The 27835-nt window shown below is 39.8% G+C and overlaps 1 protein-coding gene across 2 annotated transcripts; it reads right to left on the minus strand.

Moving 5' to 3' along the window:
- Positions 1–57: 57 nt before the first annotated feature.
- LOC111013235 (translation elongation factor Ts (EF-Ts)) lies at positions 58–27752 on the minus strand. 2 transcript variants are annotated; one of them, XM_022287644.2, is made up of 10 exons: positions 27593–27752; positions 27056–27396; positions 26798–26970; positions 26558–26644; positions 16900–17074; positions 15925–16109; positions 12715–12840; positions 2550–2638; positions 919–970; positions 58–400 (listed from the first exon to the last, which is right to left on the minus strand). In XM_022287644.2, the coding sequence occupies exons 2-9, from the start codon at positions 27375–27377 to the stop codon at positions 925–927; spliced, it is 1203 nt and encodes a 400-aa protein (XP_022143336.1). In that variant the 5' UTR covers positions 27378–27396; positions 27593–27752; the 3' UTR covers positions 58–400; positions 919–924. The 2 variants fall into 2 exon arrangements, with proteins under 2 accessions (XP_022143336.1, XP_087983849.1); XM_088127723.1 differs by having other exon boundaries at positions 27583–27752.
- Positions 27753–27835: the final 83 nt, after the last annotated feature.

The raw sequence follows: 27835 nt of genomic DNA on the forward strand, positions 1-27835 counted from the left end.
ATGAACGTGATAGTCTTAATCATCGCAACTCGTTAGTCAATTTCTTGAACAAGTAAGAAGCAGAATGTTGTCTCACAATTAAATAGTAAATCAGATCATAAATCTATAGCAGTCTTTGGTGAAGTAACATCAACTCTTTAACTGACTAGGCTTCAAAATTTATTGATCAGTTGATCTTATAATCAGATATGAACAATACCAACAAAAAAATGCAGACATGTTACCAAAATAATTTCTTTCTTATGCATACAATTTTTGAGATGCTAAGAACAGGGGGATAAAATCCCTGCTCGCTTGGGCTTTAAAAATTTCTGCAGTGTTCTGAGGGAGCTTGGAACATTTTGGCAAGAAATAAGCTTTAAGATGCTGAGAGAAATTGTAGAGAGCTAGTAGCAGAATTCTGAAATGTGCAGACAGCAGACCCAATATTACAAATGTGACGGTCCAAAAAAATTAATAACAAATATGATAAAATGTACAATGTGCATTAATTAGTGATTATGACAATTATCTTGGTTAAATATCTGGATAAACCAATAATTAGTGCAAAACTTCATCAATGAAATATGAAAAATCACACTTATGTTATATTTGAAAAAAGTTGTAACATTTTTTCAAATACATAATAATTTTATGCTGTGAGGTAAATTTTCCGAGAAGCATTTACATAAATAGCATAAAAGAAATATGTATTTTTAAATATAATAAGAAGTTTGAAATTTTACAAAATTTCATAATCCAAATCAAACTCAAACTCAAGGTAATATAAAACAGATAAAGAAAAGTCACTATTATGCTATATTTTTTTCAAAAATATGAAAAGTTGTGAAGTGACATTTTCCTTATCTTAAGGAAAAAAAATAAGGGGTAAAAACTTTATCAAGAGATACTTTAAATCTACCCTAGCAAAAGCATTACCTATAGTTATGCAGCCTGAGCCACAGGTTCAGATGCATCTGATGTTTCCAGCCTGTAATTTACAGTGAAAATAACAAAAAATTAAGGGAGGAAAGTTCTCATAAAAAAAAATTAAATTATTCATCAGCTCCTCGTAATAAAAAATAAGGGAGAAAAGTTATGTCAATACAGTGTCATGGAAATTATTTAAAGAACTTTGGCTTGAAACCAATGTTTTAAACGCTTTTGAGGGTTAAGCCCTCACTCAATTCTCAAGGCAAGGCTCGGACTTCTAAACTCTTGAGTTGAAAGTTGTATTCGGATCATGAGAGGCCTTATGCCTCCATTACAATGTGCCAATGCTTGGAGCCTTTGCACCATCAGATGGCTAGAAGAATAATATCAATTTGTTGTCCATTTTTAAGAAATATAAACATTTTTATAATGAAAAAGTCGAGCTTTCAAAGAAGAATGAACGAATACAAAATGGCATAAAAAAAATAACCCAACAAAAGAAGTAAAACTAAAAGAACGAGCTCCAATCTAGAGAAATTAAACCTAAGGAATAATTACAAACATCCACTTTTTGTATTTCTTAAGAAATATAAAGATTCACTTCTGTATTTGTTCTTAAACATTCACTTCTGTATTTGATACTAACATACCATGAGTTAGGTAATTTAGACTTTACCACTAGGATATAAGAAAATAATATTGAAGACATAATTTAAAGAAGGTTTTGTTAGTGATATTAATTATGAGGACAAAATGACCATTAAAATATTTGTGTCAGTCGCAATTCTTAGACAGTTTCTTTCCCCTTTTTATTTTTTTGTATAAGAAACAATTTTATTGATGTGTGAAATTATAAGGGAGAGCGAGCCTTGAGAACCAAAGGAGTCGAAAACTTTGCACTCTGACACCTATGCTTGCCCTCAGGCGTGGACCCAGAAGACAGCAAGTCGGAGGCTTTCCCCTTTTAGTAGAAATACATAATTTTACATTTTTATGTTTTTTATAAAGTTTCTTTCATCTAAAAGCTTACTCCTTAAAGAAAAAAGTCAGAACCCACATTGCTTGAAACTCTACATTAAACATAAACGTTGAAGAGACATGACCGTGAGTTTGGTGTCTAAACCATAGAAGTTTCTTTCGTAACTACAGTTTAGTTTTGATCGATGTAATGTATTAGCTCTTTTGGGAGGGGCCTTCTCATCTCCTGCACTAAAGCGTTCTCCTTTTTGATCTATATATCTGGTCTCTTATAAAAAAATAATAATAAATAAATGAATAATAAACAATTCTGATGCTCAGTAGAAAGTAATCGACTAATGAAAAGTTGTTTCTCGTTAGTCGAAAAGTTGTTTCTTGTCAAGAAAAAGAAAGTAATCATAGTCTCTTCCACCATAGCCAACTTGGAACTCCTTTTCTTACCTTACTAATTCTAGGTTTTGATTTCTTATTTCAGAGAAGTTTCCAAGCCTAGGATGTTACTAATAAAAGTTATATGAGTATGATACGTCAAACTGGACTAAGCATCTTCAAGTAAATAAAGAGAGCGTAGCTGGTCAGTTAAATTCTTCGCTCACAAAGAATGATACGTCAAAAGACCACTATTAATATACGTATGTAAGTAGAGCATATATGTGTACCTTTGAATTCCTTCCCCGACTTCCACTCTTAGAAAGTTCCCAATCTTCACTGGCGAACCCACTTCCTTGGACAGGTTATCCAACAATGTCTGAAAAATAGTTCATTAGAGTTCCATGACAAATATACACGTGTACAACATACTTGACACATAATAATCCATTCTTGGAAGAAATATGCATAGGTAAAATAAATAATTTACTAATAAAAAGTTCCTACTCATTTACCATGAAGTTACAGCTTCAGATATCTCTGTTCAGAGTGGTCTTCTTGTACTTATTTTCAGAGAATTAATCATTTATGGCCCATTTGGTAAGGTTCTTATTTCTCGTTTTTAGTTTTTGAATACACCTGTTTCTAGTTTCTCATTTTTAAGAAATATTTTAAAATTATGCATAAATTTTAGAAATAATCAAGGGGCCGTTTAGTAATATTCATATTTGTTATTTCTCTTTTCCAATTTTATTAAGAAACCTATACATTTTGACAATTATTTATGTCTTTCTTTCTCATTTTCTAGAAACATTCTCAAAATTGTATATAAATTTTAGAAACAACAAAAATAAGTTTATTGTTTATTGTTCCCGTTTCCATTTTTGTTTCAAAACGTAAATAAATATATTGTTTTATCATTCTTGACTTAAAAGAATGCATAATAAACAAGAAACTAGAAACAAGAATATTACCAAATTGGATCTTAAATGCTACTTTTCTATCTTTCCTGTTTCGAATCCTACCTTATGTGCCCATCATCAAACCCGAGACATTTCATAGAAAAAATTGCAATGCAATGCTCTTATCAAGAATAATGGACGAACATTTCTATACAGTCCTTTAGGAGCTTTCCTATTGTCATCATTTCCTTGTCTAATGTCTACTAGAATATCACATTTTGAATCTAGAAGTCCTTATCGAGAATAAAGATAGTGAAAAAAATTTTAACAAGAAACGACTGTGTTAATTATTCTTTATTGCTCTTCAAACACCAAATTTGGATCTCATTAATCATTCCTAGAAAGCAAAGCCAACAAACGAGTGAATTCATTCTCAAACAGAAGATAGTATTTTTTTCTTCTTTGATAAGAGACAGAAACCATCCATTAAACGGAACAAAACAAAAAAACAGCCTAAGGACAAGGGACAAGGAGTCCCTCTCCAAAAAACTAAAAGAGGAAAGCTCTCCAATCTTAAACTATCTGAGAGAGGCTGTAATTACAAAAGAATTTTTTGTTCCTATAGCACCACCAAGAGGCTGAAATATGCACACTATCAAAAAAAAGAATCAAAAGAATTCGCCTTGTCCTCAAAGGACCGACTGTTCCTTTCTAGCCACAGCTGCCAAACCAAAGATCTAACAGCACAACCCCATAATTCCTTTCGAATGCCCTTAAAACACCATCCTTCAAAACACTCTTTAAGCCATTCGTCTATTTTTCTTGGAAAACACGTGGATATAGAGAACAAAACTAGCAGGTTCTGCCACCGCCTCATAGCAAAATGAGAGTGCAGAAAAATATAATCCAGTGTTTCTCCACTACCCAAACAAAGACAGCAAATAGAAGGAGATAAATACCACCCTGGACATCTTTTTTGAAGCCTCTCATAAGTGTTTAGAGCTCTATTTACAAGCGACCAGAGGAAAACCTTAATCTTCCTAGGTACAAGATTCTTCCAAGCTCCTTTGATCAAAATACTCGAGATCTTGGGATTCGACTCCACCAATTTTAAGAAAGAAGATTTTGTAGAAAACAGCCCGTCCTTCTCCAAAGTCCATACCACACTGTCTGACCCTTCACCTAAACACACAAGATCCAAAATCTGGACAAGACTATCCCATGAGGCTAGTTCCCTGTCGAAGAGACCTCTTCTAAAGCCCAAATCCCATCCATTTTGATCAGCATTCCAACAATCTTGTAAAGAAGCATGTTGTTTTGAAGAAATGCTATAAAGGTCTGGAAAAACCCGACTCAGAGGAAGAGCACCAGTCCAAGCATCTAGCCAAAAACGAATGCTGTCCCCTCTAGCAGGTTTAAAAAGCAAGAATTTCTGAAAGAAAACACTCAACTTTGCAATGTCATGCCACGGTCTTCCTCTAGCTCTTCCCTTTGGTTCAAGAGACATCCACCCTCTGGTATCGACTCCATAGATGCTAGCTATCACCCTCCTCCAAAGGGCCTCCTTCTCGTTCATAAACCTCCATAACCACTTAGTCAGCAAGGCTTTATTTCGTTGTCTAAAAGCCCCAAAGCCTAGACCGCCAAGTCTCACAGGTAAAGAAATCTGCTGCCAATTGACAAGATTCCTGCACGGGTGAGATGATCCCCCCTCCCAAAAGAAATCTCTGACTATCTTGTCCAATTCTACTGTCACACTCGAAGGAGCTTCGAGAAGTGAGAAATAAAAGATAGGTAAACTACTCAGGACCGACTGAGCCAAGGTTAATCTGCCCCCTTTTGAGAGTAAAAGCTTCTTCCATTTCTCCATCTTGAGTTTAAACTTCTCCACCAAAGGTCTCCAAAAAGCCATCAAGCAGTGATTTCCACCAAGTGGGAGCCCTAAATATACAAAGGGGACGTTTTTGGCTCTACACCCAAAAAGGCCAGCTTTCAAAGCTACTCTCTGCTCTGTACTGTTCAACCCGATAAGAGAGGTTTTGGCTAGGTTGATTCTCAACCCCGAGCCTTTTGTAAACAAAGAGATAATCTTCCACCAACTAACCAAATTACCTTTGTAGCCCGGGCAAAAGACAATGGTTTCATCTGCATACTGCAGATGGGACACAAGTACCTTCGTTCTTCCCACTTCAAAACCTCGAATCAACCTCTTTTCACAGCAATAATTCACAAGACAACTGAAAGAGTCTCCGATTAAGGTAAAAGGAAAGGAGAGAGAGGGTCTCCCTGCCTAAGACCCCTTTTTGCACGAATTTTCCCCCTCGGCCGACCGTTAATAAGAATGGAAAAATTAGCTGAAGACAAGCATCCTCGGATCCACTTCCGCCATCTACTGCCAAAGCCCTTTTTAACAAGGACCGCATCTAATAAATCCCAATTAACCATATCGTAAGCTTTCTCATAATCGATCTTTATCAAGAACCCCTCCTTGTTTGAAACATTCCACTCCCCCACAAGCATAGCATCCAGGATCTGTCTACCCTCAACGAAAGGCAGAATGGGCATCATCGATAATAAGGTGAAGAACCTTCTTGAGCCTTGCAGCCAAAACTTTTGCTATAATTTTATAAAGCGAAGTAACGAGGCTTATGGGGCGAAAATCACTAACCTTGGTAGCCTGCTTCTTCTTTGAGATAAGGCAAATATAGGTTTCATTAGTGCGTTTGTTAACTATCCCATTCTCAAAAAACTCTTGGAACACACTTACTAAATCTGTCTTCAGAATGTTCCAAGCTTTTTTATAGAACTCGATCGTCATGCTGTCCGGCCCTGGTGATTTTAGATTGCCCAAGCTACTAATAGCTTTCCATATTTCCTCCTCAAAAAAAGGAGCTTCCAGACTTTCTGCCAAATCACTTTGGAGAGGGGACCAATTTAGCCCATCAGCTATAAATCTCTTGCCTTCTGATTTCGCATAGAGTTGATGAAAGAACTCAACCACTTCGTTTTCGATCCCACTGTCAGATTGCAGCTCGTTACCATTTATGTCCCACAAAGACCTGATAATGGCCTTGCTCTTTCTCGCCGAAGCCCATTTGTGAAAAAGGTTCGAGTTTTCGTCTCCCTCCTTCAACCAACTCAGTTTGCACTTTTGGGACCACATCCTCTGCTCTTTCAGCGTTATATCCAGAAGCTCTGCCTTGAGGGACACTCGACGACCCATCGCTTCAACCGACAAGTTTCCGCAGCCTTCTTGTCTATCGATGTCCTCTAGTTTAGCAACAATGTCCCTTTTTGAATTTTCTATCAGCCCAAAAGTTTCTCTGTTCCATATGATAAGCTGTTTTTTAAGGCCTTTTAGCTTTTCCATAAAGACAAAGCCAGGCCAACCCGAAATAGTTTGATCCCCCCACCACGACTCAACCATAGGAAGAAAAGAGGTATGCTCCAGCCAAAACGTTCTCAAATATGAAAGGAGTCAGACCCCATTTCTGGCTTCCCAGATTTAATTGAAGGGGAAACTGAAGTTAAAGGAAACTATTGTGGTTTTATTCCGGCGGAAGTCAGTCCGATGGATGGCCCTAGTTGCTTCCAATCCAAAGTGGTTTCTTTTGAAGATAACAGATGGCTGGCCAGAAAAGATGTCCATGTTCACGGATCTTTCTCGCTGAAGGCAGCTAGAGCTTTTCACCAAGGAAACACAAATCCCGAATTTAGTTTGGTGGACCGATGGAGAATTGAGGAAGGTAATAGTTACCCGCTGGTTAATATCAAATACCCAATCCATCTTTTGAGACATTCAGCAGTGATTGACCCGATGGACACTTTTATACAACAGACTGTTGCTTGCACGAGTTTGGAAAGAAGTGATAAGGTGACAGTGGGGCCCACGACTAAGACAGCAAAACAAAAAGACAAAGTTGACTTCTGCAACGCGGATACGATAATAGTAGGCTGCTGACAGGGTCCTCCTCAAAAGGTGTGAAGATAAACACGAAAGACAAAGAAAAGGCTGTAACAAAAGACAAAAAAAAGGCTGTAACTTTTTCTAAAAACAATCAAACCAGATTGTTCCAAAAGAAAGGGAAAATATGCTTCACGGATTTCGATACAAGTCAGGAAATTGGACAAAGAAATCCCTCCTTAGACAGAGATCTCACGTCTGATTCTTCTGCTCTAAGTGTGAGTAGTGGCTCTAAGTGTGACTAGTGTGGAGGAGGAAATGGTGGAGGCAACCCTTGTAGCACAAACCGAGTTGCAGGGTGAAATACCTGATGGTTTTTTTGCTTGTTTTAGGGAAGAAGAGCAGCAGACATGGCCCCCTCTAGCTTGATGTTGTCTTTGGAGATTGAGGAAGAAAGTAATAAGGAAGAATCTGCCCAAAAAAACCTTGCTCTCCAAATCTCAGAAGAGGTTGACTCAGAGAGTGAGGAAGAAGCTGGAGCACGACCACCTTTCCCAAAAAAATTTGTGAGGGACTTATGGAAATGGAAGATGTGCATACGACCTATTTCCACCAAGGGAAGTGCGGCAGCTAAGAAGAAATCTAGAGAAATTACAAATTATTTGCGGGCCTTAGAAAAGGAATTTGAAGTTGAGGAGAATGAGCTGGAAGAGGGACTCTCGGTTTCCCAATGAAAGTTGTTTCATGGAATGTCAGGGGTCTGGGTGCTACCCCCAAACGAGCTCACGTTAAGTCCTTTTTAGTTAGATCTAATCCGGATGTGGTTATCCTGCAGGAAACCAAACTTCAGAACATAGACAGAAGGCTGGTGAAGTCCATTTGGAGCTCCAAACATATTGGTTGGGTTGAGTTGGAGGCGGTGGGCTCTTCGGGTGCCGTAGTTATTATGTGGAACCAGAACTCAGTGCTGGTGGAGGACACAGTGGTAGGTCTTTTTTCGGTCTCTGTTTTATTTAGCTACAAAGACAACCTCAGCGGTTGGATCACAGGCGTTTACGGCCCAGCAAGGCACAGGGGTAGAGAGGCTTTCTGGCAAGAGCTTTATGATCTCAACAGCCTTTGTGGAGTTTGTTGGTGTGTAGGGAGGGACTTTAATGTAGTCAGAAGAATTGAAGAGAAGTCTAACGGGGGCAAGGTAACTAGAAGCATGAAGCTTTTCAATACTCTGATTGATGATTTAAGTCTCTTCGATGTTCCTATGAAGAATGGGGCCTTCACTTGGTCCGACTTTAGAGAAAGACCTTCGGCCACCTGCATTGATAGGTTCCTTCTTTCCAAAGGATGGGTGGAGGCCTTTAGAGAGATTGAGCTTGTCCGTCTCGCGCGAACTACTTCAGATCACTTTCCTCTTCAGTTGAATCTCGGTAATCATAAATGGGGTCCAGCTCCTTTTCGTTTCGAAAACATGTGGTTAGATCATCCGTCCTTTAAGGCGAGTGTAGAGTTAGGGTGGAATGCTCTGCCCTCTGAGGGCTGGCCGGGCTTTGTTTTTATGTCCAAGCTCCTTTTCGTTTCGAAAACATGTGGTTAGATCATCCGTCCTTTAAGGCGAGTGTAGAGTTATGGTGGAATGCTCTGCCCTCTGAGGGCGGGCCAGGCTTTGTTTTTATGTCCAAACTAAAAGGCCTCAAATGTATGTTAAGATCTTGGAACAAAGAAACCTTCGGGGTAGTCGAAAACTTGTTGAAAAAGTGTGAGGAAAGACTGGAAGCTATTGATAAGATTGAGGAGGCAGGTCACCTTTCCGAAGAAGAAAGGAAAGAGAGAATAGATATCAAAAAGTCTTACTTGGACTTAACAATTAGAGAGCAAAGGAAGTGGGTATAGAAATGCAAGCTACAATGGATTAAAGAGGGGGATGAAAACTCAAACTTCTTCCACAGATGGGCTTCGGCTAGGAAATCCACAACGCTTATCTCAATGCTAGAGAAAGAAAATGGAGAGTTACTAACCTCTGAGGAGGAGATTGTGAATGAAATAATTGGCTTTTATGAGAATTTATATGGTGAGCCGAAGGTCACACGCTTTCTGATTGAAGGGGTGCAATGGGACAAGCTGGAGGACTATTGGAGAGAATGGCTTGAACGTCCTTTTGAGATGGAAGAGATCCAAAAAGCTGTTTTCAGTCTAGGTAATTTAAAGTCCCCGGGCCCCGATGGTTTTACAAATGAATTCTTTGGAACATTCTCAAACATGATATGTTAGGAGAGTTCCAAGACTTTTTCAGAACTGGCATTATTAATCGTAGCACTAATGAAACTTACATTTGCTTGATTCCGAAGAAGTCTAAGGCAATGAAGATGGGGGAATTTAGACCGATCAGCCTTGTTACATCTTTGTACAAGATTATTTCGGAAGTGCTAGCTGACAGACTTAAAAAAGTGCTGCCCTCAGTTATAAGTAAGGCCCAATCAGCGTTTGTGGAGGGGAGACAGATCATTGACGCTATTTTGATAGCTTCTGAAGCTGTTAGAGACTTGGAAGCAAGGAAAGAGTCTGGCTTTATTCTAAAGTTGGATTATGAAAAAGCTTATGATAAAGTTGATTGGACTTACCTCGATTTGGTGCTAGAGCAAAAAGGCTTCGGGAACAGATGGAGGGGTTGGATGAAAGGGTGTCTGCACTCAATAAATTTCTCCATCCTTATCAATGGTGGACCTAGAGGTAAGATTATGGCTAAGAGAGGCCTTCGTCAAGGATACCCGTTGTCTCCCTTTCTGTTTACTTTGATGGGTGATTCCTTCAGCTGTCTAGTTCATTATTGGGTCTAGTTCATTATTGCAGCCAACGAAGGATTCTTAGAGGCTTTGAGGTAAGCCGCCAGAAAGTGGAGATTTCCCATTTACAGTATGCTGATGACACAATTATTGACTCTTTCTAAAGGGGGTCGATTAACGCTGGCTCAATCGGTCATTACTAGCCTCCCCTTATATTTCTTTTCTATTCTAAAAGCTCCTGTGGGGGTTATAAAAGACCTTGAGCAGTTGACTAGGAACTTCTTTTGGAATGGCAGAGTTTCGAAAGGCTCGTGTAACCATCTAGTTAATTGGGGTAAGACGGGATTCCCCATGCTTTATGGTGGTCTTGGAATAGGACCTCTTCAGCAAAAGAACAACAGTTTGCTTTTAAAATGGTTATAGAGGTTCACTCAAGAGCCTGAAGCTTTATGGAGAAAGGTTATAGTGAGCATCTATGGGGAGGAGGCTCATGGTTGGGCCACTCTTCCTCACAAAGGTAGAGCGAAAGGGAGACCGTGGTTCGATATAATGAAGAATTGTAGTTTTTTCTCTAAGTTCTTGGAGTTCAAAGCGAGAAAAGGGAATTGTATCAAGTTCTGGAAAGACAAGTGGATAGGACAAAACACCCTCCAAAGCTCCTTTCCCAACTTGTTTAATATCTCTACAAAAAAGCGGGTTTCTATTGCCGATTGCTGGAATAATTCTGAGAACGATTGGGATCTTGGCTTCAGAAGAGGCCTCTTTGACTGGGAAATAGAAAGTTGGATGGGTCTAATCCATGCCATCGACACAGTGCGCCTAGGGGAAGGGGAAGACCGGGTTGGCTGGTCTATTGGCAATGGTGGAAAGTTTTCTACTAGGTCTGCTTGTATGAAGATGGTGGAATGTACTCCCCCTTTGAAATCTTCTCTCATTCAAGCTATTTGGATGTTTGCCTCTCCAAGAAAGGTCAAGGTGTTCCTGTGGTCCTTAGCACACAGAAGCTTGAACACTCATGAGAAGCTTCAAAAGAAATGCAGCAATTGGGTGCTCTCCCCCTCTATTTGTTGTTTATGTATGGCCAACACTGAATCAATAGATCATTTCTTCATTCACTGTACGTTTGCGGCTCGAGGGTGGCTCTTTATCATGGATCTCTTCAGGTTGTCTTTTTGTTTCCCTAATCATATAGATGCTTGGTTGGCCGAGCCCCGAGACCCTGCATGGCTGGACTCTGCCTAAAAAAGCTAAGTTTTTGTGTAAATGTGCTTCGAGAGCTCTCCTTTGGCACCTTTGGTTGGAAAGGAATCTTCGGGTCTTCAAAGACGAGTCTTCTTCTTTTGAGATTTTTTTGTAGAAAAGTACAGCACACTGCCTCTTGGTGGTGCATCAACTATAGCAAATTCTTTTACAACTACGACCTTTCCATGCTTATGTACAATTGGAAAGCGGTTGTTTAGTTCTTTTTGGTGGGGTTTCCTCCACCCCAGCCCTTAGGTTGTTCCTTTTGTCTTACTTTCGGAATATACAAGTTTCTTATCTAAAAAAAAATTGGAGGGGAAAGTGATTTGAAGTAATTCTAGCCTGCCTATACAGCGTAACCTCTTTGAAGTAATTTATCCATCTAGAAGACAAAAAGAACTTGTCTATACGAGTACTGATTGGATTATCCCTAAGGTCTGACCAAGTAAAAGCACCGTTTTTCAACGGGATATCTTCAACCTCCATAATGTCTTAATTTGGTTGAAAGTCCGCATACTGCGAGTTTCCAAAAGGGATCTGACCACATTGAAATCCCCCCTATACACCACTCTTCCGAGCAGAGACCTGCCAAATCAACTAATTCTTGCCAGAAACTCTCTGTTTTTGTAAGATGAAGAGCCATACACCCCTGTCACCCAGTCGGAAAAGCCATTAATATATCTAATGCGAATAGTAACCGAAAAACTCCCTAGGAAAGAATCTTCTACTTCTATCGCATCCTCATTCCACCTTAACAGAATGCCTCCCGAGGATCCTTCAGCATCGAGAGCCGCCCAACCGATTCTTCGAGAGCTCCACACATTCTTGACGACCTTTCTATCAATAAAAAACAGAAGATAGTATTTAAGATGTTAAGGTTGGCCTGTTTGATGGTAACATTTACCTCCTCTCGTCATTAACAAAAAACTTCAAGGCATCTTTTCTGGAAACACACAATACAATTAATTTTTCGATAAAAGTCCCATGGACATCCACCCACCTTACATGCATTGGAAAAAATCAAAAAAATGCAGAAAATATTTAATAATCTAGCTAGTTCTCACTAGTACTTGAACCTGTAATCTAAAAGTGTATCTAGGCTTCCCTACATCACTCTTTCCCCTACCGGCTGCCATCTCTGTTTTAAGGAAGCTGAAACACAAGGTCGTCTTTTTTGGAACAGGGTCCCAATTGAGGGAGAAATTCTTTGGGTTCAGCTGATCGTGGCTTTTCTTTGGAGCTTATGGATGAAAAGGAAGAATAGGATTTTAAACAACACTCCTCTCCCTTTTAATGTTTTTTTATAGAGTTATTGTATTAGCCTTTGGCTGGTGTAAATGCTTTTATTCTCCTTTTACAAGCTACAATCACAATGATCTCGTTTCTAGCTGGAAGGCTATTTTGTAATCCAGCCTTTAAGATCATTTTGTATATTTCATATCATCAATAGAGTATCTAATTTAGAGCTTACACTTGTGTCGATCTATCTAATTAACACAAAATAAAATGTTAGAACAACTTTAAAATCTATAAATGAACTAATATGGTATTATCCTAAGAAATCAAATGTACTAATACCATAAATTTAAGAGAAATACATAAAGAGGCACAAATTGCAAATGATTTTCACCTTTATATTTATACTGTCGTTGACAATAAACTTTTGCTCCATTAGGACGACTTCTTCCATGTACTTTCGTAAACGACCTTCAACCATTTTCTCTATGGCCATTTGAGGTTTTCCGGATGTTTCCGCCTGATATATGAACCATTTACATAAATATTGCATTAAACTACTGTCACAAATGATATGATAACTAAAATAAGAGATCAAATACGACAAACAAATCAACTTCACAATTCATCCAGAAAAATAAAAAACAAAATCTGTATCACTAACGCTGGTGAAGAATGAAACATACATGTGCTCTATAGTTTATAAAATAAAACCCTAATCACTGGAGGATTTTGAGACAAATATGCGACTCTACATGGACATGGTGATGGGTCAACTAGACAAAGACACATTTATCACAATATAATTTCTTAAGAATATATAATTTTGTATTCCAGGGATGATTCCCAGTAGTCTCCTTTGGAAAGTTATTACATGTTTATTTTAAATTTAATGTTGGTAAGTGGAAAATTATCATATACTTTTTAACTACATTTATGCAAAATTGACCAACATTAATACCTTGCTATCCTCAGACAGTAAAACTATTACAACTCCCTTCACCACTCCGTAGCATCTGCCCGTGGTCCATGGAAATCTATCCTCAGACAACAAACTATTGTCATGGACAAAAGCTACTTTAAGGTAGGTGATGGAACACAAACTTCTGGCTAGAGCATGTGCCTTTGTGTGCTGCTTCCCCCCTTCTCTTTGTCTTAAACTCCAACAAAGGTCTTATGGTCAACGGCAACAAACTCTTGGGATCTTAGATTTAGACGGAACCTCAAAGATGCAGAAATAAATGAGCGCTTCAACACAGTTTGACTATAGTCTACCATCCATCTCAACCAGGACAGTGACAGAATTTTTTGAAGATTGGAACCATCGGGGTTTTTCACAACCAGTTCTCTCCTCTAAGACATGTTAAATCCCACACCCTCTGCCAACGATGCTTTACTTTATAAGTCAATTTGGAAAGATCACTACCCAAAGAAGATTAAATTTTCTTATGGGAGGTTAGCTTGTTTGCACTAAATACTCTCAATAAGCTACAAAAGAGGATGCCACTTATGCGCCTTTCTCCACATTGGTGGGTTCTCTATAAGCAGCATGGTGAATCTTTGGGGCATGTCTTCGTTTCTTGCAACTTCTCATCCAAGCTCTGGGATTCTCTCTTATCATTCTTTGGATGGCCTATGGTTCTACTGACAGACTTACACTCCCTCTTATCCTCCACTCTCACAGGACACCCTTTTACTAATGAAGCTAAAATCCTTTGGATGCATTTTGTTCGGACCATGCTTTGGTCTATTTGGTTGGAAAGAAATCGCAGGATCTCCAATGAAAAGCACTATCAATCATCAGTCTTTTCGAATCTATATTGTCATTGGTGTATCTTGGTGCAAATATTCTCCTATCTTTCAAAACTATAGTTTTATATCTCTTTTAACCAATTGGAGAGCTTTTTCGTAACTCCTTTGGTTTGGGATTTTTTCTCCTTTTGTATATCTTTCTCATTTCATTACATTAATGAAATCATTTCTCTTCAAAAAATAATAATAATAATAACAACAAATTAAAAACCCTTAATACCTTGACATGACCCAGATGATCTTATTGTTTAGACCAGCTCCAGGGAAAAAAGAATTACATTTATGCAAAAGTAAGTAGTCAATTGAGTTCGATGAGAGGAGTGACCCAGATAACCTTAATACCTTGGAATGACCCAGATGATCTTATTGTCTAAAAACAGGCCCGTGTTAATAAAAATTAGGGTTCTATTCGCATTCTAGCTGCACACCCACACACACTTGGATTTCAATCACTTTTTTCCCAAATGACCTCATCCCCCAGATGATAGATCAGGTTTACTGCTAACTGAAGCCTAGTGAGTTTGAAGACTTTTTCATGTGTGTGCACAATTGGAGTGTTAACTAATTCAATTTTTAAGCAACAATAGATCAGCAAACTAATCCAAATAAAAATTTTAGAAAATATCAATTTTAACCTGAACTATTCAAGTTGTATAAATTTTTACCCTACTTTCAATTTCATCAAATTATACCTTAAACTAGGATAAGTGTAGCAAACTTTAAAAAACTTTGCAAGTTTTACCCTCCAACAAGTCTTTGTTTGAAAATTTGTAAAAAAAAAAAAAAAAAAAAAAAAAGTATTCTCATATTGGTCAAATGAATTATAAAACATACATTTGGTACAGAATCGAAGGATTCAAACAAAAATGACACTATAGCTGTTTTTTTCTTCTTTTTTTTAAAAAAAATTTATAAGTTTTGGCATAATTATTTAGGTCAATTTTGTTCATTAATCAAACTTAATTTTGTACCAAACTTGATTTTATTAGGTTAGTGAAGTTTCGAGTTTTTTACATTATTTTGTTAAAATTAGTGGGTCGATTAGCAGAAATTGAATATATTATAAAAATTGCAAAACTTAGGGTTCAATTGATGAAATTGAAAGTTTATGGAGAAAATTGATACAATTTGCCAAATTTAGGGGTAAAAATGATTTTTTCCCTAAAAAGAGTTGATAGATGTGTAAGGCAATATTGGACTACAGGGCAGAAGTTAATCTGCCTCAATTGCTATGTGGATTTCTTCATCCCTCATCGATGGTGGGGCTTTTTGTGGATTAATGCTGTGAAATGTTTTCTTTCGGAATTATTGTTTGAGAGAAATTTGAGGATCTTTGAAGGAAAGCATAGAGCACTTGGTTGTCTTAATTGTCTTAATTCTGCTAAGTTCAAGTCTTTCATTGGTATTCTCTTATGGATTCCTTTTCGAATTATTCCCCTGTTCTTATTTTTAATAATTGGGGCACTTTTATTAGTCCTTTGTAATTACTTTTTCAGTTTTCTTCATTTCTTTTCACTCTTTCAAGAGTTGTATCATTGAACATTTTGTTCCTTTTTATATCTTCAATGAAAAGTTAGTATCCGGTTAAAAAACAAAAATATATATATACATGTTGATATCGAAAAGGGTGTGGAGAAGATAATAGAAAATGAAAGAAAAGACCTCTAACGATAACATCCCAAAGCCATAATGGGAGAGTATTGGAAGACTTAATTTTCAACCTCACTCTAATAGCTCCATAGCATCCAGCGTTAAGGCAAAGATTCAAGAAAGACGTATACAGTACACGAACCTGAGACTTGATAATTTCACGTTCACTCTCTAAAGCATCAGAAGCAACAAGTTCCTTTGTCAAGAACAATGGTTTTGCGGCCACTATATGCATTGCTAATTCTGATCCAACACGTTGAAGAGCATCTGATTTTGAATTACCGCCCTCTACTTCAAGAGATAGAATTCCAGCAATACGACCCAAACCTGGAAATTACACCAAATTAAGGTTAAGATAAAGAAAAGTATCAAACTTGGTCCACTCTAATTTTTCCATTTGCAGAATGTCATTTAGTTGACATAAAGAAGAAAAAAAAACCAGTCTTAATTGTATCTATGCACAAAATTCATGAAGTTGAAGCAAATTATCAAAGAAAAGAAGGCTAGGAGCCGCTCCAAGTATTCAACTATCCATGAAGTGACCATAATTGGACTAAGTGCAAAAGCATGCACCATGAATTATATGTGTGTGTGTGTGTTTTTGAAATTGAAATACCTAAATGTCAGTCAACCAAGGAAAAATAAATATATGTATTTTTTTTTTTTTGAAAAGATAATTTCATTGATGTATGAAATTAAAAAAAAAAAAAAAAAAAAAAAAAAACCACAAACCAAAGGAGTCACAAAAACCTTCTAGCCAAAAGTGAATCAAAACTATAAGAATGAAAGAGAGATGACATTTTACACCATAGCATGAAAAATAATGTTGTCAAAGAGTATATCATATGGAAACTCTTTTTCGGTAAAAAGCCTATGATTCCTTTAATTCCATGTTGTACAAAGAAAAGCTCTAATGATGTGCTTCTAGAGGAGCTCATTTTCTTTTCTGAAAGGGTGACCCGTGAGCAAATATGAGAGGAAACCCTTAGAGTCAAGGGGTACTGCCACTTTCTAGTCGAATGATGATAAGCCCTCATCCCAACATCTTGATACAGAAGAGCAAGTATGGAAGATATATCATCCTTAAAACAGGACAAAGCAGTTCAAACCAGAGCACCTGGCCGAGGACTTGTGTGGAGGTACGTAGAAATAACACCAGTTGAAGATGCAGACATAGAAAATCCCCGTCTTAGCTTAATATTTTCCCCCATTATTCCTGCCACTTCAGTAATTGCATTAAGAGCTGTTGTTTCTCCACTAATTTTCGGGTGGTCGAGATTTAATTTCATTCCCTGGCAAGAATTCCATTATATACAAATATATATTAGATAAAAAAATAATAATAAAATAAATAAATAAATAAAATATTCAAATACAATTTTAATGAGAAATGATGAACAACAACAGCGAAGTATCTCTTTGCATCTGATCTGATTTTGATCAAAATTGTGAGAACATAATCCAAGGTTTTCAATGAAACACGGTCCAAGTTATTAGAATATCCCTTCGCATATGATTCTGAAGCATTCAAAGGGGAAATGTTATTTGTGACTTATGAGGACTTGAGATACAAGCACGGCTATCAGTCATTTATACACCAGTGGAGTTACAGCAGTTTACATCATTGCAATCAAGACAAGAGTACTCTCATCACTAGGGTTTGGGAATCAATAATCACGTGACATCACAAGCAGATTTTTATATTTTCTATGATCGATAAGAAAAACTACTTCATTAAAGATAATGAAAGTACAGAGGACACGTACCCCAAACATAAAAAATGATGGCCCAGAACCAAGAAAAGGGATATATAAAAAGAAAATTACAAGACAGAGCACCAATTGTTGGCTACCGAAAGGGGCAAAAAAGTCACTAACAAGCTTACCAGTACACCCCAAGAGGGACGTTGAATCACACACTCTAAACCAACTCCGAATCCCCTCCCTATCTCTACATATTTTATGTCTTAAATATTGGTGTTCAATATTTTTAGTATGTTGTGTATTTATTTTCTTTACAAGTTATCGTTCATATAATATTTACTTAATTATTTTTACAAGTTTGCCCACTTCATTGCATTTGAGCAACACATTTTGTGCGCCTCTCACCTTCAGGCTTCAAGTGACCAAAGGACATTGCCTTTGCTTGCACCTTCCACCTTGAGAACACTAATTCCTTCTAGTCACATCACATGTACCTCAAAATAATAAATACTGCAGCCTACTAAAAATATTTTCCTTTCATCTTGAAGGGAGGATTTAGAAAGGCCTTCAAATCAGAACAATAGTCCATCATGATGAACTGCCATGGACACCCTAAAGATCTACAGAAACTTGCCCAGATCTTCCCTGAAAACAAACAGAGCAAATTATATCAATCTGATCCTCCAATGCCTCTCCATATAGGACACACCAATGCAGGCAGAGGGTGAAACTGAAGACATATGGGTGGTATCTATCCACGGTAGCAATCTAAGAATCTTAGCAAAAAGGGAGAGACAACAGTAGGGGAGGGAACTATGGGTGTGAAAAAGGAACTACGCAACTCAAGGGACCAAAACCTATGATCGTTAGAATTGTAAAGACATGTCTGCTCCATGCTTACCAACCGCCACAGTAATTGGTACACTAGATGAAATTCCAAGTACAGAGCAGAAACCCACCTGTGAGTAATTCATGAAGCCACCCATCAATCTGCTGAGGAAAGCATAGAGAAATGCCAAAAGATTCCAGAATAAAAGACCAACATCTTGTTGCAAAAGGACAGTGAATGAAAAGGTGGTCAAATATAAAACACGGACACGGCAAAAAAGGAGGAGTGTTTGTGTCGGACACGTGTCCGACACGGATACGTCCGGACACGCTCCGGACACGTATCCGACACGCAATTTAAAGTGTCCGAATATTAAATTTTTTATTTTAATTTCAGACACGTTGGGACACGTTTTGGACACGGGAGGGACACTCCAGATAAAAAAATATTGTTTCCTTAGCCCAATTTTTGGAAGTCCAAGAAGTTTGGCTGAAATCTCAAAAACTTAAACTACAAAAAAAAAACCTGAAAACGCTACCTAGTGACCCACCCTTCTGTTTGTGTGAGTTAAATTAAATAAGCTCTATTCTTACTTCCTTTTTTCCCTAATTTCATATGTTTTACTAAATTAGGATGACAACTTCGACCCAATAATCAAATTCAAATCCTTCTCTAGGATTTTTTTAGTGGATTACATTTACTATTTTTATGCTTTTTAGTGGGTACATCTTCAACCCAATAAATTTACTTGACATTTATGTTTTTTAGCGAAGTATATTTAGCATTTTTATGTTAAATTTACCTATATCCTAAAAAAAATAATAAATAAATAACGTATCCCCAGTGTCACGATCGTACATTTTTCAACCGTGCGGCGCCATGATCTAAGCTCGACCATGGCCAGCCTGACGAGGAACTCTAGCTCCAATCCACTTTTCGCGCCCCTTTGTGGCTTCGTCGGACCTTAGGCGAGGTTCTTTCTTCCACGACCGAGCTTCACTTGCAGCGGAATTCTCACTTGACTCGGCAATGCACGTCGCCCGTACGTGCATTTAAACTCTAACGCGACTCTAGCCGGCTTGCCTCTACACTAGGCCAAGTCCCACGGCTCTACCTTGCCTCTATTCTAGGCCAAGGTCTTCTGAACGCGACGTCGCAACTTGTTTTCAACCATCTTGGTTCTCGGTCACTCGATCGTCCCGCTCCTACGATGAGCCAGGACCTTACCGGGATGAGTTCTGACCAATAACGGGGCCAGAGCGAGCTTAAAACGCCAACCGGGTACAACCGGGAGATTCCTGCCGCTTAACTATGTCAGAACTAGCTTATCGGGTCCAACGGACGCCTCTAAGACCATTCCTGCCGAGAAACTAGTCAATAACGGGCTAAACGGCCTTACCGAGTACTGCCTGGATGATTCCTGCCGACTTCCGGACAAGGAATGACTAAACTTGGCAACCGGGATGAGTCTTGCCGCTTACCGGGCCAAGACTAGCTTTTTCTCACTTACCGGGTGCCCACCGGTACTTTAGGATGTCACCCCGAGCGTCGGGATGTCATCGGGCTTCGCTGCTCACTTGGGCACGCATACCGAGAACCGACCCATGTGCTTGTCTTAATGATCGGGACCTTCCGGACATCCAGCCATCCAGACACTATCGTGGTACGACGACTCTTGCGCTCGTGCCGTGTCGTTCGAGCATACCGTACCGCATAGGGACCCCCGTGGTGCAACCTCCGACACATGGACCGAGGCGCAATGCCGGCACACCCGTGCCGCCCGACACTGTCCTCGAGTTTTCTATCCTCGACGGAAGTCGCCCAAGACACTCGTCTTGTAGACGCTCGCCCTCGCCATGACACACGCATGTGCCATGGGGTGGCTCACTTAGGCCCTGACATGGCCCAGGGGTGGTGGAGAGCCAACACCATGTCTCCCCCTAAGGTACATTCTAAGGCAAACTTGACTTGGCAGGCATGAACGTCGAAAGTGGCGAGGAGTCACTCGCCAACGTAGAGTGCACGTTTGAACTCCGATTGACACGAAACTTGGCGTGCTTACATATCTCACTAATATGCATCTAACTTTAAAGCCGCTCGTCCAAACTCTCGACGGAACCCCAACTTCTAGGGTCGTGGCCCGGGGCCCCAACTGGCCCCCGTTGAGCTTGTCACCGACACCACTGACGTCGCCTTCGCTTTGCATTCTGCATATGCCTTCTCTAGGCATTCTTGAGCACATCCATATGGTGTGATAGGTGATGCACCATCCTCCTTGGTCGCATCACGACACTTCACTCTCGGCCCGATGGGCGACATATGCTTGTCGCTGACACTTGCACACTACGTGGGCGTCACAACCTACTCTCTACTAGTATGGTTGTGACACCCAGCGTGTCTGTGTCCTAGTTTTTTAGAAGTTGACGTATCGCCGTGTCCTGTCGTGTCCGTGTCCGTGTCCCGTGTCCGTATCCGTGCTTCTTAGGTGGTCAATGGTCTCATCACTGCAAAGGCAGAGGCTGCACACCGAAGGGGAGAGTGCCCAGCTTGTGTATTTCTTTTGGATAATCTCATGAGTGTTTAAACTTCAATAAGCCATTGACCAAGAAAGGCCTTAATTTTCTTTGGAATTTTGAACTTCCAAATGGATGCAATGAGGGGGACCTTCAGCAAGGGAGTGCACTCTGCCAATTTCATAAAGGCTGATCTGGTGGTAAATTTTTGCTCTTTTTCCAACATCCAGAGAGCTGTATCTTCCACTTCTCCTAGCTGCACAGCATCCAACCTCTGAATAAGATCCAACCAGCTATCAACCTCCCAGTCAAAAAGCCCTCTGTGAAGACTTAAGTCCCTATCTTGCTCCTCCTCCTTCTAACAATCAGCAATTGAAGCATTCCTTTTCATGGATACGTTAAAGATGAGCGGGAAAGAGTCTCGAAGAATGCTGTCACCTATCCATTTGTCATTCCAGAAACTGATTCTTTCCCCACTTTTCGCTTTGAACATCAAAAATCTGTGAAAGAACCTACTGTTTTTGGCAATATCAAACCAAGGTCTCCCTTGAGCTTTCCCTCTTGGGGGAATAGTAGACCACCCATGTAAAGGCTCACCGTAGATACTGGCTATCACCCTCCTCCATAGGGCATTAGTCTCCTGCCACTTAAGAAGAAGACTATTGTTTTTTTGTTGAAGGCCTCCAATTCCGAGACCCCCGTACTGTACAGGGAGGGACGTTTCCCCCCAATTAACCAAGTGATTGCATGTGCCCTTCTGAGTACCACCATTCCATAGGAAATTTCTTGTAAGCTTTTTTGTTTCCCTAACTACACCAGTCGGGGCTTTAAGAATGGAAAAATAGTAAAGTGGAATACTAGTAATCACTGATTGAGCCAAAGTAAGACGACCACCCTTGGATAGGATTAGATTCCTCCATTTATCTATCTTCTTTCTCACCTTGTCCACCATGAGTTCCCAAAATAAGAGTCTTTTGTGATTGCCCCCCAGCGGAATGCCCAGATAGGAAAAAGGAAACTCTTCCACTTTGAAACCATAAACACTGTCAGTAGATCTTAAAAGCTCCTCCTCCACGTTTATGCCAATAAGGGCTGTTTTCTTCAGATTTATGGAAAGACCAGAACCTAGAAGGAAAATATTTATCACCATCCACCAATTTGAAAGCATACCTTCTTGATTCAGGCAGAAAATGATCGTATCGTCTGCATACTGCAAGTGGGCAATCTCCACTTCTCTACTGCCTATCTCAAACCCCTTGATGAAAATCCTTTGACAGCAAAAATGGACCATTCTAAAAGAATCGCCAATCAAAGTGAAGTGTAAGGGGACAATGGGTCTCCTTGTCTTCTCTTAGCTAGAACCTTTCCTCGAGGCCGCCCATTGATCATAATTGAGAAGTTAGCAGATGACAAACAGCCTTTGATCCAACTCCTCCATTTTTGCCCAAAACCTTTCTGCTCAAGGACTGCATCAAGGTAAAGCCAATCCACCTTGTCATAGGCCTTTTCATAGTCTAACTTTAAGATGAAACCAGATTTGTTATTGACTTTCCAATCACCCACTGATTCAGCTGCAACCAAAATGGCATCTAGAATATGTCTTCCTTCAATGAAAGCAGATTGGGCATCATGAATGATTAAAGACATAACTCTTTTAAGTCTTTCGGCTAGGACCTTAGAAATGATTTTATATAAGGAGGTCACAAGACTAATTGGTCTAAAATCCCAACTCTCATAGCTTTCGTCTTCTTCGGAATCAAACAAATGTATGTTTCTTTGGTGCGCTGGTTTATGATGGCGTTTTGAAAAAAATCATGGAACACTCTTAGGAGATTGTCTTTGAGAATGTTCCAAGCTTTTAAAAAAAAAAACCTCATTAGTGAAGCCACCCGGACTTGGGGACCTCAGGTTTCCAAAGTTGCTAACAACCTTGTGAATCTCCTCCTTTTCAAACGGTCTTTCCAGCCATAGTTCCCAACTCTCACTTAGGCAATCCCATTGTATACCATCCACCAAAAATCTATCACCAGTGGTGCTTCCATATAATTTTTCAAAAAACCCCACAATTTCCTGCTCAATTTCAACTTCTGAAGTCAAGAACGAGCCATCCTCTTTTTCCATGGTAGAAATAACTGCTTTGGATTTTCTAGCAGAGGCCCGTCTATGGAAAAAATTGGAGTTCTCATCCCCTTCCTTAAGCCACCCGAGCTTACATTTCTGGGCCCATTTCCTCTACTCCTTCAATGTTAAATCCATAAAGGCAGCCTTTAGCTCATTTCTCTCTGTATGCAAGTTGGCATTGAGACCTCCCTGTTCTTCTAAATTATCAAGCTCATCAATCTGCCCTTGAATCTGCCTCATCTGGTTTTCAACCGTTCCAAAGACCTTTTTGTTCCAGGTAATCAGTTTCTGTTTTAAGCCCCTTAGCTTTGACATGAACACGAAACCGGCCAGCCCTCATACTTTAACGAACTCCACCAATCCTGTAAATTTGCCATGGAATATGGGTGGTCCAACCACATGTTTTCAAATCAAAAAGGGGAAGGACCCCATTTTTGGTTTCCTAGCTTAAGCTGCAAAGGGAAATGGTCCAAAGTAGTTCTCGTCAGTCTCACCATTTCGACCTCCTTAAAGGCTTCCAACCAACCTCTCGAGAGAAGGAATCTGTCGATGCGGGTGGCGATCGATCGGTCCCTAAAGTCAAACCACGTGAACAGCAAGTTCTTCATGGGAACATCAAAAAGGTCAAGCTCCTCGATGACCGTATTGAAATTCTTCATGCTTTTTGTCAATCTTCCACCATTTGACTTCTCCCCTGTCCTTCTTACAACATTAAAATCTCCACCTACACACCACAAATCTGAGCACAAGCCAATGAAGTCGATAATTTCTTGCCAAAAATCATCTCTTCCTTTGGGAGTGGAAGGACCGTAAACCCCTGTCACCCAACCCTGAAAGCAATCTTTATAATTAACTTAACTAGAACAGAAACCGAATAAATACCAAGAATGGAATCCATCACCTGGACTGTGCGTTGATTCCACGTGACAATGACTCCACCCGAAGAGCCTTCTGCATCCAGCACAGACCACCCAACATGTCTCGAACTCCAAATGGCTTTGACCAGCCTTCTATCAAAAAAGCTATCTTTGTTTCTCGAAGAATGACTATATCGGGCCCGTTTTTTTACAACAGAGCTTTGATGAGCACTCTTTTGGGGGGGAGCGCCAATCCCTCTAACATTCCAGGAAACAATCTTCATGGCACACCGTAAGGCCCTCGTCTACTTGCAACTCTTCAACTTCGATCTCCTTCTCCACATATCTGAGATAATTAGTTATCCCCTCGTCTTTTTTTTAACCGAAGCACTTCCTTTGTTGGAAATGGGTCAGATGCACATGTGCCATTTTTTCAAATCTCTTACCATTTTTTTAGAGAAAGGGTGGCTGGTTCTATCGTCCTCTTCATCCTCAGAGGAATCTGTGGCCTCCTTCTCTTGTTGACCCCATCTCTGCTTGACTACAACTACTTTAGTTTTTCTTTGTAATTTTGAGGATTCTGTCAATTCTACTCGAGAATCCTCACAAATGGTCAGGTCCCTTTCTACAATCTGACCTGAAAGCTGCAAATCATCCAACTCCTTAAAACATTCAGAAAAACCTTCTGGTAAGTCGTCCTGTTCAACAGTCAAAGGGGTTGCTTCAACACATTCTAATTCCACACTGCTGAAGCTCATCGCTGAAGTCTCAGAATCTGCTTCCCCTTTTTCTTTCTTTTCTGAATCTTTGTCTTTTCCTTTGTCATCTGTAGAGTGTATCTTTCCTTTTTTCTGGAAAAAAACGGGTGTGATTTTTGTTTGAAAATGAAACAGCCTTACCTTTGCCTTTTAGCTTTTGATAATCACGATAAGGGTCATCAACCTTATCATCTAAAGGCTTGGTGGGGCCAACATAGTAGAAAAGACAAAATTTTGAAAGTTTTGAGTCACAGGTCTTTCTTTGTCCTTTGCTTTGGTCTATGTGCCTGTGGTTGCTTCGTTTTGAGATAAGGAGTTGACAAAAGATGGGGGGCAGGCTCCTGTCGAGTCCGTCGTACAAGGGGCATCAGGGGAGCCACCTATTTGTCCTGTCACACAGGGAGGGTACCAGATTTTCACCACTGGGTAATGCTATCCGTCCTGGATTTTCTCCAAGCATTCGTTGTACTAGCCCCTGAGCCGTTGTTACCAACTTGGTAGAACGCTCTTGCAGCCTCTGGTGAGAATCCCTATGAACTCTGATGACTTTTCCGGCCAAAAAATCACAGTTTTCGAAAGAGACCACCTCTGCCTGAAACGAGTGAAAACCATCAACAATAGTTATTTCTGCTGGAATGAACCCGCAATAGTACCTTTGACCTTTAAAGCCACCTCCAAACAATTATTAAGGCAGGAATTAATGCTGGCATAGTCTAGAAAACCTCCCAAAGCATTTCCTATTGCCTTAAAAGTTGCCAAACTCCATAGATGCAGGGGAATGATTCTCACTTCTACCAATCTCTATAAGAAGGAACCACGAAAGAGCGCTCGTGCAGTTGCGGATTCCAGGCTTCCATTTGTAGAGTTAAAGGCCCAAAGGTAACCCATCCTCTATTTTTTAGGAGAAGACGAGCAAGTTATGTGGTAGAACATTTTAGCAAGGCCTTATCCAGTTGGAAGGCGTTGATGATCAACTTGCTTTCAGTCTGCTCTTGGATTATTCCCCGAATTCTTTCCCAATCATTGTGAAAGTCTCTGTGCGTCACTAACTACGATTGTGTCTTCCCAATTTAGGCTGCGAACCTCTGTTTCTCCTGCAGTACTTTTAACATTCCACGACGAACTAAGGGAAGTGGCCGGCTTGTCTATTTTCTGCACATCTGCTCTTAGTACGTCGGCAAAAGACTTTTGCTTCGTTGACCTTGGGCGAGTCTCCGGAGGGGAGGGGCTCCCTGACATCCCATTCTTGTTCGATTTTTTCCCATTCAAAAAATCGATGAGCAGCTTATGGAAAGTTGTCCAACCTTTGTATTCTTCATCCGACGGGACCACAATATTCCTTTTCCCTCCAAAACTTTGAACTTTCGTCAACTCCAAGAAGCTTCCTCTCTTGTTTGAAGTTTTTGGTACCCAAATGAAACCTCTGTTGCAAGTCATCTACCTGAAAAACTTCTGGGTTTGAGGAGTCAATAGAAGGTCTTCAACACTGCCAGCAATCCAAACTGCGGCAGCCGGCAACTTCTTCCAAAGAAACTTCGAAAAACCTTATTCCATGTCTCTCGGCTATCTTAACGAAACCGCCTCCTTTTCGCTCGTCTAAGCTACACGTAAAGACCTTGTTCTCAATCTTTACTGAAAGTTTCCCCATTTTCACCGTAGTAAGGTGGGAGAATCATCGTTCACGGCGAGAAGGACGGAGAGGATGAGAGAGGGTGGGATACATCGCGAGCTCTACTTGAAACGCACCTTCTTAATGATGCAAATGAAGTAGATGAAATGAAATTTAATTTGGCCTTTACCAAGTATATTATAAATTTAAGAAAACTAAGAAGTCGATGGAAAATAGCTTTTCAAGGGCTCCTAACTGCCGATTTCTGACTGCATACCACCGATAATTGCTAGTTGCCATCCATCATTTACTTGCATAAATGTCTACAGTATGGCACCAAATAAACATTCAATAAGAACACAAAAATTATTGACAAACATCTTACCTCCAATTGCTCTAGTCCAACAGGAAATGTCCCAGAAACATTATCTGAGCTTCCAGACAACAATGCTTGCCTTGCTAAAGATAGGGCCTGGGACAAAAATAATACGATGTCTTACAAAAGAACAAGGTTAAAACAGGAATAGTTCGTACAATCTCCACATGATTATATATCTGCATTGTAATTCACACGCATTCAAATTGAAATGTTCCATAAAAATAAAGAAGACACTCACAGACTTACCAAGTATTGAAAAATCTCATTCCTAGCAACAAAGTCAGTCTCGCAGTTAAGTTCAACAACAACAGCTTTGGTTTCATTTTGAGCTAAGGCAAGGAGGCCCTCAGCGGCAGTTCGAGAAGACTTTTTCAGTGCCAGCACCTTTCCTCTTTTTCTCAGTTCCGTCTGTGCTGCTTCTGTACTTCCAAGTTATAAACATTAGAAATCAGCAAAACAAACCAAAAGCATAAAAAAATTTCAAAAACTATCTCTACGCCTTACCAATATCCCAACTGCAATCAATAAGAGCAGCCTTGACATCTTTAATGGGTGCACTAGTTCTTTCTCTCAGCTGCCTTATGAGACTCATCTGGTCCGAACCGGCGGGGGTTTCAACACTGAATCTTCTCAAGAGACTAAGTTTCAAATTAAGAGCAGAAAAAACACTGTGAGAGAAAGGAACTGAACTTCCATATTGAACGCCTTCAACCACAAAGGTCCTATTCGTAGCACAACTGGAAAATTCATGCCGACTTGCGTTATTCACCAGCCTGTTAGAAATCACAAATCCTAGGGAACGTTTCGCAGCTCTACAAAACGCCATGCCAGCATTCAAAGACTTCCTATTAGAGCAGCAGAAAGAAAACGATCACAGAGAGAAAACTTTGCATCAATGTATCGACAAAACGAGAAAGAACCCAGAAATGGTATTCAAAAAGCAAAATCAAAGAAAATGTAATGAGGGGTTAGTGACAGAGGGGTTTTAGCTTCAGAATGAGTATGAAGGCGGTAATGGAGGAAGCATAAACCATGACTGACCGCTTCACAGGACGGGGAGGTGAATTAAGCAGGTAGGCGACTTGTTAATTCAACATACAGTCGAGCTTTTTCCAGATTTCTGCTGGGTTTGGAAGTTGAGCGATGAACAGAAGCTTGAAGCAGTGATTCGAGCACATTGACATGAATCGTGACAACTAGGGAAACATGGTGGCTGCTTGATTGGGCCTTGAATTGATGAAACCCCCGAAACACTTTGGGCCTCAAGGTTTCAATTCCTTTTTT

Source organism: Momordica charantia, assembly GCF_013281855.1.
Source record: "Momordica charantia cultivar OHB3-1 chromosome 8 unlocalized genomic scaffold, Mcharantia_2.0 BLBB01000008.1, whole genome shotgun sequence".
Lineage (NCBI taxonomy): Eukaryota > Viridiplantae > Streptophyta > Magnoliopsida > Cucurbitales > Cucurbitaceae > Momordica > Momordica charantia.